The following is a 15,367-nucleotide window of genomic DNA, read 5'->3' on the forward strand; positions in this document are numbered from 1 at the left end:
AACCTGCGTCCTCGGCTGAATCAGTTTCGAACTTCCATTGTTAGCTTGATTACAGGTGCACGTCACAAGGCCTACTTTATTAAAGTAGGGTCTACTTTTATTAGATACTTCATAACAGAAAAGTGAAACTACATAGTTTACAAATATACAATGACACTCGAGGATCTAGCTAATACTATTCGCATCGAAGGAACATCAACTAATGATGTTCCTGAGTTTGCTGAGTTTGCCGATTGTCTCATTTTCGCTCGCGTGAACATTGCCAGCACAAAACACTGACCTTTACCTCCTGGACGGATCATCGCCCATTCCCATTCACTATACGTTACGAACTAAAAGGCTGTATTGTCTGACATGAATATTCATGTTTTTGCTAAACTCGGCAAAATGTTTGCTTTTACTAAATGGACAAAATACGGTGGGGGGTTTGATGAAATGGACATAATGAACATAGCAGAAGTGATAATTGATAATTCATGCTTCTTATCCTTCGTGTGCTTGACCTATAATCTTACAATCACTTGGCAGACTGAGTCCAAAGTTCGACTTGTTTCACATGTGTATTATAGGCAATGGCGAGCTTGCAACCTATTTTGAAAAATTACGGTGGGTGAACTTTCAAAAGTCAATGAGACATGAGGGCTCCAGTGAAAGAGCTAGTGATAACGTATGTCGGGGTGGATATGCTTTTTGTTTAAACAAAAAATGAATTTTAAACGATTAACAAAAAAAAGTCCATAGGCTAACATGTATGGCTGCTGACTCTAACGATAAGGGGCGTTGTGAAATGAGACTAAACGGAACTATATGTGAGTCTTTAAATATTTGTTTTATATTCCTTCCATCTGTATCATTCCTTGTACAATTCTGTTATCAAATGTACCATATTCTCACATTCACATCACAATCAGAAAAGAAATAAAAGAAAAGTGCACGGCTCAAATGATTACTTTGAAAGATGTAAATATGTTTAGCTGGCGCTTAGCCGCCTAAACAGGTACTGCATTAGTGTAGTTCAGTTATCGAACGGCGTAAATTGCATGGCTTGAGCGCCGGGACACCGCGGGAGTTGGCCGTGCGGAGGCATTTGAAATCACGTACGCTCGCTAAATTTTGTGACGTCAGCAATATAAAATTAAGTATTCAAATGTACAGAATAAGTCACAAAAAAGTTTACACCTAGAAAAGTGCTAATTATTTTAAAAATTATCTATAAAAAGTACATTATTATACATCTTATGAAAGAGTGTTTTATCCCAAAGTGGTATGTGTTTACGCTTGAATGAACAAGAGGCATTGTTTGCGAGAGTGGAAAAATTGACTTGCACCAAAGTTGCTTATCTGATGATTAAATAAAACAATTGGGATTTGGTATTAAATCGTTTTCTTGCAGATCCAAATAACATTCCTAACGAAATTAATCATGCCACACATATCAAATATCGAATAACAAATATCAACGAACATTTGTGCGCGTGTATGTGTGTGCGTGTGAGACTTTACTTCTGCAAAAAGCATATGCGATGCATTTCGTTTGGTACATTCAATTAATACTCTCACCCCGCTTATCCCAACATAATATACATGCTGTGGGCATCACTTTGGCGCAAGTCGATTTTTGCACTCTCGCAAACAATGCCACCTGTTCATCTAAGCGTGAACGCATACCACATAAAACTGATACTAAATGTTGTGGGATAAAACACTCTTTCATAAGATGTATACTAATTTACTGTTCAAAGCTGATTTTTACAATAATTAACAATTTTCTAGGTGTAAACTTTTTTTGACTCATACGGTAGTCGGCAGGAAACGTCTTTTATAGTAAAAACTATTCATTTTCTTGTTGTGTACACTACTACTAATAATAATACGAATCTTACGATAAGGTATATAATATCACATGTATCTTCAACATAATATGTGTTTGTTATATGTGTTGATAAAAAACGTGTATTTGCATTTCTAGTCAGATGAATGATATAATAATAATAATAATAATAGCAACATTTATAATGCGCACATATCCACCCCAAGAGATGCTCAAGGCGCCTAACAAGGTAAGTACATTGAACGAAAATAATATGACATAATTAAATAAAATTCAACAACGTTAATTACATCAGATTGTGAAATACACTACGTCTTAAATAAGGAATTCAGACATTAGATAGGTTTTCAATTGTTTTTGGAACACATTTTGATTCGCTGACATTTTGATTGAATGGGGTAGGGAGTTCCATAACCGGGGTGCAGCAGCTGTAAAAGCTCTGTCTCCCCAACTCCTCTTTGTTCTTAATTGTGTTAAATTTGTTGAATTAGAGGAACGAAGACCTGCACGAGAACTTAAAGAGATATTAAGAAGAGAGGAAATATATTCAGGAACTGATCCATTTAGTGAACGGTAGGTGAGTAGTAGAATTTTATATTTGATACGCTGTTCTATTGGAAGCCAGTGAAGGTTCTTGAGTATTTGAGTAGTATGGGTCGAACGTTTAGATTTAGTGACAAGGCGGGCAGCTGCGTTTTGAACCTTTTGTAGTCTGTGAATTTGGTATTTAGGAAGTCCATAAAGGAGAGAGTTACAGTTATCGAGATGAGATGTTACAAAAGCATGAATCAATTGTTGAGTGGTTTGGGGGGTTAAAAATTTCCTTATAGCGCGAAGATTACGAAGATGATAATTGGCAGCTTTCACACATTTTGAAATATGTGCATCAAGAGACATGCTTGTATCGAAAATGACACCAAGATTTCTTGCCTTATCTGAAGGAGCAATGTGCACAGAACCAACACATATATGAGTTATAACAATCTTGGAAAGTTGTTGTCTGGAGCCTAACAAGAGAAATTCTGTTTTATCGTCATTTAGTTTGAGATAGCAATCATTCATCCATTTTCGTACATCATGAATACAACTTTCAAGATCTTCAACACGTTTTTCTACCTGTTCCTGAATAGGAAAACACGAAAAATATAATTGTAGATCGTCTGCATACATATGATAGCTTATATTGTGTTTACTGATTATCTCATGAAGTGGTAAGGTATATACATTAAACAGATGGGGACCTAAAACAGATCCTTGGGGCACAGAAAACAGAAGATTAACAACCGATGAAGTTGTATCATGAAGGTTAACCGCTTGAGATCGATTTGAAAGGTAGGAACGAAACCAATGAAGACATGTTCCACCAATGCCAATCTTTTTTAGTCTGTCGATTAAGATATTGTGGTCAACAGTATCGAAGGCGCAGCTGAGATCTAACAGAACTAATGCAGTAACTTTCCCCTTATCCATATTTATTAAAATGTCATTTTGTACTTTCAATAGTGCCGTCTCCACACTGTGGTTTTCCTTGTAGGCCGATTGAAAGGGGTTTTGAAGGTTTTGGTCATTTATGCTGGACTGAAGACGCGTAGATACTATACGTTCAATTACCTTACCAAGATACTTTAAGTTTGCAACGGGACGATAATTTTAAGCTCTTGTTTATCAAGGCTTGGTTTCTTTAGGTGAGGTTTAATGAGTGCATGTTGCAGACAATCAGGAAAGATGCCAGAACGTAGAGATGAATTTACAATCTTTGTGATGTATGGGGTGAATTCATTAGAAAAATCTTTGATCAAACAGGTTGGAATAGGATCTAGTTCACATGTAGATGGTGGAGAATTCATGATGACTTTTCGAACCTCACTAGTTGTGGCTGGTAAAAAGTCAGACAAATAGGGAATGGCACTTTCTGACACTGACTGATAACCTGTACTATCACGAGCGTCAAGAATTCGACGAATATTGCTAACTTTATTCATAAAGAAATCAGAAAAACGATTTGCTAAGTCTTGATCAGACACATTACTAGGAAGAATTTGATCTTTCTTTCTATTCAAGAGTTTATTTATAATTTGAAACAACCGCTTCTGATCGCCACTGCAGTCTGCTACAGCAGATGTGTAGTGATGTTTTTGCGCCTGGTGAGCGAGATGAGATACTATTTGTCTCTGCTTAATAAATAGAGACCGATCGGATTCAGTTTTAGTGGTTCTCCAGCGACGCTCCAGTCTCCGTCTGAGGCACTTTGCCTCTCGGATATCATCAGTCATCCAAGGACACTTAGGTTTGACAACTATAGTTCTTGTTTTTCTGGGAGCTAGTTGATCCAATAAGGCATTTAGAGAATAATCGTAATTAATACACATAGATGTAACATCATAATCTAAGTCAGGAACAGATAAAGCTACATGGAGACCTTTACAGAACCTTTGTCTATCCAAAGACTTTAAATTCCGGGTTGAGAAACTTTGTCGAATAGGTTTAGGTTTTTCCAATGTAATGTTACACATGATAGCAAAATGATCTGAGAGACCAGGTTGCACTAGTACATTTGATATAACATTTTCATGTTCACGTGTGATCAATAAGTCAAGTGTATGTCCGTGGTCGTGGGTCGGTTCACGGACATGCTGTTTCATCCCATATGTCGATAGTAGGTTCAGAAACTGTCTGGCCTTTGAATCATCCTGGACGTCAACCCATATATTATAGTCACCCACGAGTAAGATCTCTGATGGGTGGAGAAGATAACTGTCCAACATTTCACCAAACTCCTCCATGAAGACACTGAAGGGTAGATGACGCCCATGATCATCAGATTCAGGTCGATATACTACGACTAAACTGATTGAGCGAGAGTTTCCTGAAATTGTAACATGAAGCGATTCAAATGATCTGAATAGAGTTACAAGACTAGTAGTGAGTGAGAGCGAAGATTTGTATAACAGTCCAACCCCTCCTCCGGCCTTCCCTTGACGGGGCCGGTGTTCAAAGTTATATCCGGCAGGAGTAATTTTTCCTATGACAACATCATCACCATCTTTAAGCCAGGTTTCAGTTACTGCTACAATATCTAAGTCATTTTCAGTGACAAAATCATAGAAATCAGTTGTCTTATTCCTTATTGATCGCATATTAAAAGTGCATACTTTGGTAAAACTTTCAATCGGAGGTATAGAGATTAAGTTTGCTCGTTGAATGCATATTGACCTATCAATACCTGAAAAGTATGAATGAATACCTGGTTGAATGCAGATCGGGATAGTAGATGATGATGATGATCTTGACACTTTTGATTGTCGGAGACAGTTTCTTCTGCGGTTGCCGCGCCTACCTCTCCTTGTCTTTCTTCGTTGAATTCCGAAAGAATGGATGACATCACGAACGTCGGACGACAGTCGAAGCTTTGCATATCTCCACTGTAACAGATCCTCTGGAGAGTAGTGAATTCTACGCTGAAGGGGAGGGTCACGATGAATGCAAAAAGATGGTACAGTGCCATCTTGATCCTGATCTGGTCCGGGGTTGGGATGTACATCACCCGCATGTAGTAGCTCTAGTTGAAAAGATGCTGTACTATTGGGGTTGTATGGAATCCTCCTTTTAAGATAGTGTTTTCTGGTGAAGTTTTCATTAATAGAGAGTTTAATGAAAGATTGCTCACTGCAGTACACATTCCTATCCAAATTAGCATACAGGCAGAGTGTGAACAAAAGTCCAAGTTGAAACGGTCCCATTGTGCTTGCTAGTGAATCCAGTGATTCATGTTCGTCCAGGCATACAATACATAATAGGCATACATTACATAATAGAGTACCAGGGTACTTTTACTTACATAGAGATGTACAGTGAAAATGGCTTCTTAGGTACTACTACACATGAATCCAGAAAAAATGTTGTCATCAAAATATGGTGTGAAATCACCTAACTACCGAATGCAATTCGACTAGTGGTATCCAGAAGACATATATAAATTACTGGTAACAACACAAATTGATATAACAAAGTAAATACAGACAAATAAGAAATCTTTTGGAGAGCAAGCAAAAAGCATGTGCAACATGCTTATGCGCTCATTTCAATAATGTAAACGTATAATAAAACCATTATTATCCTTGCGCAATTTGTAGATAAAAACCCAAAGAAAATGATTAAAGTTGCAAATAAATAAGTATAATGCAAGAAATTACGTTGTTTTTGTACTTCTCAATATGGGGAAGGAATTTGGTGATAGCACTTGCCCTCACAGTCCCCATTTGGTACGAGTACATCACCTCCCCCACCCGGAGTGGAGATGGTGCACATTGTGTGCGTGACTGTACCACATGATCGTGGTAAAAATACTCTGTAGAGTGCTAAAAAGATTGAGATTATTATTAATTGTAGTAGTAGTAGTAGTAGTAGTAGTAGTAGTTATTAGTGCCGCTCCTATGGCAACAAATATTATTATTAGCAAATTTTGCTCTCGGTAATTTCCATTGAATGTGGTTGGGTAAGAGGTTCTTGAAAGTGACCTCCCTTTTACATTGTCAATGGCGTTTTTAATTTACCTAATAAGGAATTATTTACAGAAAACACTTCATGTTCTGTGCGATACTGAACATATTTATGCCACACCTACTTTCTGAGAGAAAGTTTCAATGTTGGTAATAACATAACTAATCATCTTTCAAAACACACAATGCTGACAAAATACTTTTGATGCATACAATTTGGGTTTTGTTAGGCTTCTAAGAGATGGTTTTTGTTTTGACGGTCGATTGATCCACTTGTAGTATTATTGTATTGAATACAAATGTCATTTCCTTGTCAAGCAAGGTAAAGTCTCAACATATCTAGATTGATGAGGGCAGATTACATTCACCGGTTGCCATTCAATCTTTTATTAACAAACGAGATACAGGCGCAATGAGATTCTTGATACAAGCATTTTGGGTATCTTTTTTTCAGCATTGAGATCTTTGGGAACCAGGCTCTGCCGCGGAACTTCAGGCATGATGTAACGTGATCGTCATGATCATTAAAGAATGTTTTTAGACTAACAACTACGAGACTCATCACCAGTTGATCACAGTTGATCACGACTTTAATAGATCACAACTACGAGACTCATCACCAGATGATCACAGTTGATCACGACTTTAATAGATTCTTATCGAGGTCATCCTTAGAAATAGATTCGGCATTAAAATATCTGGTCATTGATATCTGAAGGACTGGTACGGATCAAGTAATGTGACAAATGTATTCATTGTACAACATATCGGGAGCCTAACATATGATATCAAAGTAATACTACGCCACGATAGTGAAAAAACATGATGGGAAAATATATTTCGATGATGTGTCGTGGTCAGGTTTTATGACAACATTGTTAGAAAAACAAAAGAAGTTCCCATTTTCAAATAGGTCCTATCATACGCACGCGCTTTTCATCACAACCTGCTTCAAAACGTTATTTTTCGTCATACAGCATCGAGTTCAGGAATAACGTCACTGAATGCAGACAATAATCAAACAGTCATTGTTATACTTCACCGTCTTTAAGAAAGCAAAGCAATACTAGCAGTTATTAATCTTAAATCGTACGTTGTTCCGTAACGATGAAAGCTTATCTAATACTATCTTCTAATATTTGGATTTGTCATCAATATTCGTAAACTTGGCTTAAGATGGTATTAATGCGATCGCAGGTGTGTTGGGGGTGTATTTGTTGTACTTTTGTGTGTGGATCTTGCATGCGGAGGGGAAGGTGATATCATACTAAAACTAGCTAACATCGGAGTTGATATCGCCCTACGCTGCTTTCGACCTGATGGTGTTTATGATAACTTCAAGTTGTGGTATAGAAATGGAATATTAATTGCCAACTGGGAAGGTGTCTTCATCAATGATCCTCGTTATATACAAGGTGTAACCTATGATGGTCGTGCTGATTCTAACAATTTAGTCATTTCTAATATATAGATATATATATATATATACAGATATAGTGAGTCGGCTACCTTCCAATGTTTTGGCTTTCATAATGATACCCTTCAGACGTATGACGTACGTGTCATTACATGTTTTAATTGCATTAAAGCAAGCCATTCAAATCCAGATAAAGTGAGAATGGTTTGTACTCTGGATAATTATTGGACAACACAGACGCTTTCTCGAAATATCACTTTGAACGGAAACATATATCAGAGGGCATTATTTTAAGGAAACACCTTTTCTTTTCCGATTTATGTGAGTGAATTCAACAGGCTTTATTCAGAATTCCGTCTGCAGATTGACACCGAATCGAGGATCACGTGCATGCCTCCAATTCAGCCCACAACACCATTCTCTCCTACGACTGCGCTACCAACGACCTCTTCGAAACAAACGACGCTAAATAGACCATCAACATTTCCATAATCAGCTTCAAGAAAATTTCCCGTCGGTAGACCTACATCAATTTCTACAACAAAACATCAAACGCCAAAAAAAAAAAATTCCAACTCCGACAAAAATTGGAGAGATGGCAATATAACCGTCATTGTCGTAATTCTTGGTTCTGCTTTCATTCTGATTTTGATAGTTATCATTACCTTTGTGAGACGTAAGCAAACGAACGATCGAAAGGAAAATAAACACATTGGCAAAGCGACGATTAAAAAGGAACAACCAGAAGTTAGTTACGAATCAGTTGAAGATGGATCTCCGAATGGTCTAGAGTATGCTACTTCCATTAAAGAATTGAGGGGAACCAGCTTGGATCAACGAAGTGCAGATCATGAAGATACAAGGGGGCATCCTGACGTTTATTACGAATCGGTTGGAGATGGATCTCAGAATGGTCCAGAGTATGCTACTTCCATTAAGGAAATAAGGGGAAACAGCTTGGATCAACGAAGTGCAGATCATGAACATAATAAGGAGCACCCTGAAGTTTGTTAATACGAATCGGTTAAAAATGAATCTCTGAAGGGTCAAGAATATGCTACCTCTATTATGGAACCGAGGTAAACCAACAGTGAGTCAAGATCAACATAAAAGCTGGCTATTGATCAATCTACCAATTCAGTTCATCTCTATGGCAACAGCGTCATCATCACTCAACATGAGCAGAGCAGGGATGCCTTTCAGCAGGGAGACCAGTATAAGAATGTCAAGATGCCAGGATCAGGGGGTGATGCAGAGGAGATTCCGCTCTATGAAATGCCAGATAAAGGACTCATCAGGAATACCTTGAAGGCCACTTCAAAAACAGGACAGACATCAACCTTGTCTAAGGATGATGTAGTCAGTGTAGATGCGTTGTATGCCAAGGTTGATAGGACAAAGAAAAAATAAACTATTAACAATTTTTTCCCCACTTATTTTGTTCATAATTCAAATATACGAATAGTTTAAAAGTCATGTAATTTGCTTTAAATTTTTAATTCATCAAATCGATTTCTTTAAAAAAAAACATTGGGCAGAAAAATGACTTAATGTTGTTTGGTGAAAAATGCACTAATCGTCTGAATATTGACGTCATATTTTGTATAATGAAAATCTTTAATCCAACATGATGGGGGGGGGGGGGGGGAGAATGAGTTCGGAAAATGTGTTGAAATCTTCTTACACCATCGTTAGAGTTTTAAGCATAATTTTGAATCGTAAAGGTTCTCACTTACACCCTAAAGGAGATGGTGGTGTAAAATTGTGCTTGACTCCTTGCGTGCACTAACACCTTAAAGTTATCTGCTGATGGGACACGTTAAAAATGTTTTAATGGCTCTAGATAATACCATCGTTTTGAGTGTACAACAAGTAAGACTGTTCTTTACGGTGATATCAATTGTTGATTCTATAGAAAAATCGTGCTCAACTATTTACTAAAGTAAGAAAGAGAAAAAAAGTACCATTTTTATTTGAATGCAAATTACATTTCTTTTTGCAAAGTGTTATCATGAGCCGATGTCTTGGAATGCCGTGCACTTACATTTCTGTAACAAAGGTGATATGAGATGAAATGTTATTTCCATACGTTTCTGCAAGGTAGAAGGAAGTGGATTGCCTCTGCTTACTTTTAAAGTCTTACCGTGTGAGTCAACACAAATGTTTTCACCTAGAAAATTGCTAAATATTCTGTAAATCATCTATGAACAGTAAATTATTATACATCTTATGAAACAGATTTTTTTTATCCCGAATCTTTTAGTATCATTTTTGTGTGTGATATGTGTCCAGGTTTGGATGAACAGGAGAAATTTTTTTGCGAGACGTACAGACGTCCAACTCCTGGATGAAAATTGTTTTGTTGAGAGCGTCCCCTACGGCAGCTTCCAGATCAGTTTTCTCCGATATTGCTATGACTGTAGCGATGACGATGTTTCGGTGTCGAGAGCGAGACGTTTAACTGTGGCTAAACCGATACCCGATGAGCAGCCGGTCATCAGCCCTATTTGAGGAGACATGTCTTAAACTGGATTTCGTGAAATGACAAGGGGAAACAAAATCAAATTGTTTGTTTTTTATTTCAGTCAACGAATTGGGTTATTCAAAAACAAAAATCATTGTATTAGAAATCGCATTCTTTTTTTGGTATACATAAGTTTTCCGTAATGAAGTCTTTTATTACGAGGACTTAAAAGTAAGAATTCTTGACATTGTTTATGCTGTAGTGACAGAACGTTTTTAACAGGCTTCTCGATCTGAAACCGCGGAATATAGACTACCCAGGATTCTCCGCAACCAACAGTCTCTCAATATCATTTAATTCATAAGCCTATCATGTAATGTCAGAACATGTTCAACTGGCTAAACCGTGGAATATATAAACTAGCGAGAATTCTACGCAACCAAAGACTTCTAAAAGAACTCATTTATTGTCCATTTAATTGTGAATGGAAAATCATATTATAACGTTTGTGTATTAAAGGTAGAAGCGCGGATACTTATTATTATGTCTATTAGATACACAGCGTCCAGTACATGCTGCGGCCAATGGGTTGCCACATGCACATACAGTATGAAATTTCATTATTAACCGTATTTGGTATTGTTTATGTACGGTAATATATAATGTACCTACCTGTTATGATGGAGGGTTTCCTTTTTACTGATCAATCCTACAATTTCTTCCACGTTCAAATAAATAGGTATTACATTACCGTACAGGCCGAATGAACGCAAATACCATTCATCGCGTAGGCTACATGCAATTGACCGGTCTCCGTTAAACAGGTTTTATACATTGATAATGAATAAACATCATACCGTACCCTTATTTTTGACAACAATGCTACCCAAAGCCTTGACCGCTATCGGTCAAAGGGGTGTGTGTCTTGGGGCACTAAATAGGGCATTAAAAAAGTAAGGCATTCGGATTGCAGGCCTTTCCTGGCCGGTTCCTAGTTCACAATAGACCAGTTCACGGTAAGCAAATGGCTGCATTGACCCCGAATATCCACAGATCTTCAAAACATAAAGAGGTCCCACTTTATAGTACATTTTGAAATAATCAATCCTACAGCGATGGAGGTGCTACACAGGCGCGTACACAAGGGGGGGGGGGGGGTGTTTAGGGGGTTAACCCCCCCCCCTTTGACATTTTTTGTGAGTAAACCCCCCTCAATTCCTTAACCCCCCCCCCCCCCCGTTTTGAATTTTTTTAAATTTATTTTTGTTATTAAAAAAAAAATATATATATATATATATATTCCCATGGCTTTCAAAAGTAAAAGTGCTTACCTTGACCATGTACATTCAAAATGGCTGCCGTTTCGGTGACAAACATCTAACAACTTCTTATCCATGGGTTTGGGGGAAATTTCAAGGTTATGGCAACTACTTTTGATTTTAAAAGTTGCTTAGTTAAATTTGTTATGTCAGAAAACATATTATTAGACACTAAAATCATTAGAATCGGACGATGTTAACTGTGTTGGTGAATTTCTAAAGTGCATCATGTCCTTTTCGACCATAGCGCCCTCCTTTAAGGTCGGAGGTATAAAAACCTATACATTTTTGGAATCCTTATGACCAGACGAGTAATTTGATGTGTGATTTAATAAGGTTCACTGTGTTGGTGAATTTGACCACCAGTCAAAAGTGTGTTGACCTTTCAACGTTTTTGACCATAGCGCCCTCATTTAAGGTCGGAGGTATAGCAAACTATACATTTTTGGAATCCTCATGACCAGACGAGTAATTTGATATGAATATTGACACGATTGGAACTATTTGAATTTTTATCCCTGTGTGACCTTTGTTGACCCCTCACGAAAATGCCCGGGATTTTCAAGGGGGCAGCCCAAGTCAAAATTGTTCGGTATTCATCAGGGAACACAAAAACACTTTCAAACCTTTGTTCCCAGAGATTGGTCACGGGACCTACAGGCTGGTCTCCTACTAACTTAGGTCTGTTTCGCGAACGCTATAGCGCGCTGACTGTTAGACGCAAAGACGTTTAAATATAATTACTAGACGGAAAGCAGCACGCGCGGAAACCATGCAGACGAATGGGATTAGGCTCCGCCTCTTTTGGATCATTTGAAGACAAAATAAGCACCCGTGGCGGCTTTCTGATTGGATAAGAGCCTCATGAATATGTATTTTATCGATAGTATCGTTTAAGAAACCGGATAATATATTTGACCTCATTGCGTCACTTTAATTATGCAGATTTATGCACGACGCTATACACTCGCACAAACTGAGAAAAGTTAGTTCATTGAGAATGGGTGAGTAATTGATTGAAATATGAGTAGATTAAGTGAATTTAGTCATCAATTTTGAAAAAGCTGCAATAGTCTTCGTGATCTACGGTAATTTTGTTACATTTTGAGACAGTTCTCAACAGATTTTTTGGGAAAAGACTAGGAAAATATTGCTCTTGAAATTGCACTTTGGTTTTCATCGTCATGAAGTAGTTTGACTGCGGTTTGCCGTCATTTCACACTATAGTACTCCAGTTAGGGCCCCGGGTTCCGGCAGGCCCATCCCGGGGAATTTCGGTGCTCATCTTCATCAAGATCAAACTTTCTAATCAGGTTTTATTTCAGATTTGATCGTCATCATGAATCTAAATCACCAATCATCACCAATAAATCGTTACACCTTAAAATAATCTATGAAGCATGATTTTTTTGATAATCCAAGTGGATTAATTCTTGTTGAAATCTTTAGTAGATGTTGACTCCGTTCGCTCAGTTGCATCATCGGTACGCGGTGCGTGTCAACGTTATTTTGACCAAAATTATCTGTGACCATTGATAATCAAACAACTCCAAATCCTATTTCGTTTAGATGTAGATTTATACCTGGAAGTTATTAATAAAAATATTTAAAAAAAAACAACACTAGGATTTGTTTATTTAATATTTAGATTTTGTGTGGGTCCAGCGTGCTTGTCAAGTTGTCATTATTTCTAGATCTAGACCTCTAGACCCCTAATTACTTTTAATATAGATCTAACTGTTAGGTCTATTAGAGATTTTGTTTTTCTTCTCCAAATTGTGCAGTTCATGTTGATAAATCTATTTTTTGTGTAAGAGAAGACCCCTAGTCCACAATTATGTTTACTTATGTAGGGTAGTCCACCTCTTATTCTTGTTTTAATAAACCAATTCTACTTAAGACTACTTTAAAATATTCATGGGCCATACAAAGCACTGTTTGAGGCACAAATTATATCTTCCATTTAGTTTTACTTTGTACTGTGGTCCATTAATTTAAATAGGAATGTTGATTTCCAAACAATATTAAATTTGTGGCCAACCATGACATCAAAACTAGTTTATATGCTAGATCTATTTTATTTTGTTATGGAGTAAGGGACGCCTTGATTGTCATATTGATTTTTTTCTTTTTGTTCCAACAGATTGAAACTGATGAAGAGCTGGAAGGAGTTAACTGATGAGTGGACATTACAACATTTCGTATATTTGCAAGATGAAGCAGAAAGTGCCATGCGCAGGTAACATTTTCAGGATATTTAGCACACAAATATTAAACGACCACCTATTAATTCACTAAAAAGGAAATGGAACTAAGTTTATGTCATGATGTTGCAAGCATACATAGTGGACTGGAGGGTATATTTTATTCTAGTTCTGCACTTAGCACACAAATAATGATATCTTTCCTTTCTTTGTCTACAAAGGGAATTTGTCCTTATTTGCAGGAAGTCCTGTGTGTAGAAGAACAATGTCTAATGCACATTAAAAGCACTACATGGTCATACATGTAGGGTATACACAGGACCCCTCATTACTTTTTTTTGTAAGTGGTCCTTTCACTTCTTGAGCAATGAAGATGAAGAACACAAAATGAGATTAATGGAAGTCTGTTTAAAGAATGTATTATGGTTGATATGTATCTATTATTATCACTTTTTAATTGAAGTACCTACATTGTCTTCTCTTATGTAGGATGATGCTTCTCTACAGTGGATGATGAAGACATGCTGGTTACAAACCCAGGAGAGGAACAAAAAACCAGATATTGACCGGATCACATCTAGAGATGCGGGCCTACTATACACTTCATGCGAGCAAGTGTGCTAATATACAATGTAGGTACCCCCAATAAACTATTGTAGAACACATATCATACAGAAAGTTATAGATCTGACAAAGATATTTTTCATTGTCCATTACTTGTAAAAGAATACTTGACTGAATATCACAATTGTGATTTAGATTTAAAATAAAATGTTGATATAGATGAAATATAAGTCTACATTACGTATAACATTCTCTGGTCCAAGATGTAGGGTCATTTTGTATCCCATACTTAACCAAGTATTATTCAATTATGAGCAAAAGTTCACAATACAAGTAAATTGTACATGTATTACTTATTTCGTACCTTGTCAGATCCAAGCTCCAGCAGGCCTATCTAAGATGTGGTCAGTAAACTAGTCTTGTTGGAAAAAATAGTTTAGGTTTGCCCACTAGAACCCCAAGTGAATTTCAGTCCTTCGTCATTTTGTCAGAGCAGGTATCAGGGTGTATGTTATTAGTCATCGTTGATTTTCTTATACACTGTTTCTTATTTTCATTTTTCCATTCAACAGATTTGGGTTATCATTACAGCCCTTTCTTCTGAAAACTAGGCTACAACTGTATTGATGAATGCAGGAGACATCTACATGGGACTACGTCTTAAGGATGCCACCCTCATATAATGAAAGAGGACAGTAGAGATGGGTTTAAATTTGAATATTTACATGATATTTATTTATTATTTGTATTATTATGTTTGTACAATACCACATTCAATAAAGCTAATGAATTTATCATCTTGTCAACTTTCAAATAATTACAAAAAACTAATCATCAATGAATAAACATTTTAACAATGTCAACCATCTTATAGGAGGGACTGGGCAGAAATATTTTCCTTGAAATTTGAGTGATAAAGATCTATTAATCTATACCAAAGATTGAATTAATCAATAATATTTTAATTATAATTATACATGCTGAAATTCATTTACCTCTATGGACTTCTGTATTTTAGAGGATTTGCAGAGTATTACATTATTGCAGTATAATGCTGCTTAAAGTATTG

The 15,367-nt window shown here is 36.8% G+C and overlaps 1 protein-coding gene and 1 long non-coding RNA gene across 2 annotated transcripts; one reads left to right on the forward strand and one right to left on the reverse strand.

Annotated features, from left to right (window-relative positions):
- Positions 1–4,036: 4,036 nt before the first annotated feature.
- Positions 4,037–5,904, reverse strand: LOC105441144. The gene is made up of 3 exons (XM_030983517.1): positions 5,076–5,904; positions 4,341–4,697; positions 4,037–4,083 (listed from the first exon to the last, which is right to left on the reverse strand). The coding sequence occupies exons 1-3, from the start codon at positions 5,569–5,571 to the stop codon at positions 4,037–4,039; spliced, it is 900 nt and encodes a 299-aa protein (XP_030839377.1). The 5' UTR covers positions 5,572–5,904.
- Positions 5,905–14,213: 8,309 nt separating this feature from the next.
- LOC115923312 lies at positions 14,214–15,092 on the forward strand. The gene is made up of 2 exons (XR_004063846.1): positions 14,214–14,366; positions 14,871–15,092. It is a non-coding gene; the product is annotated as an uncharacterized LOC115923312 (long non-coding RNA).
- The last annotated feature ends 275 nt before the right edge of the window (positions 15,093–15,367 follow it).

Source organism: Strongylocentrotus purpuratus, unplaced genomic scaffold, assembly GCF_000002235.5.
Source record: "Strongylocentrotus purpuratus isolate Spur 01 unplaced genomic scaffold, Spur_5.0 spur5_scaffold_13, whole genome shotgun sequence".
Classification (NCBI taxonomy): domain Eukaryota; kingdom Metazoa; phylum Echinodermata; class Echinoidea; order Camarodonta; family Strongylocentrotidae; genus Strongylocentrotus; species Strongylocentrotus purpuratus.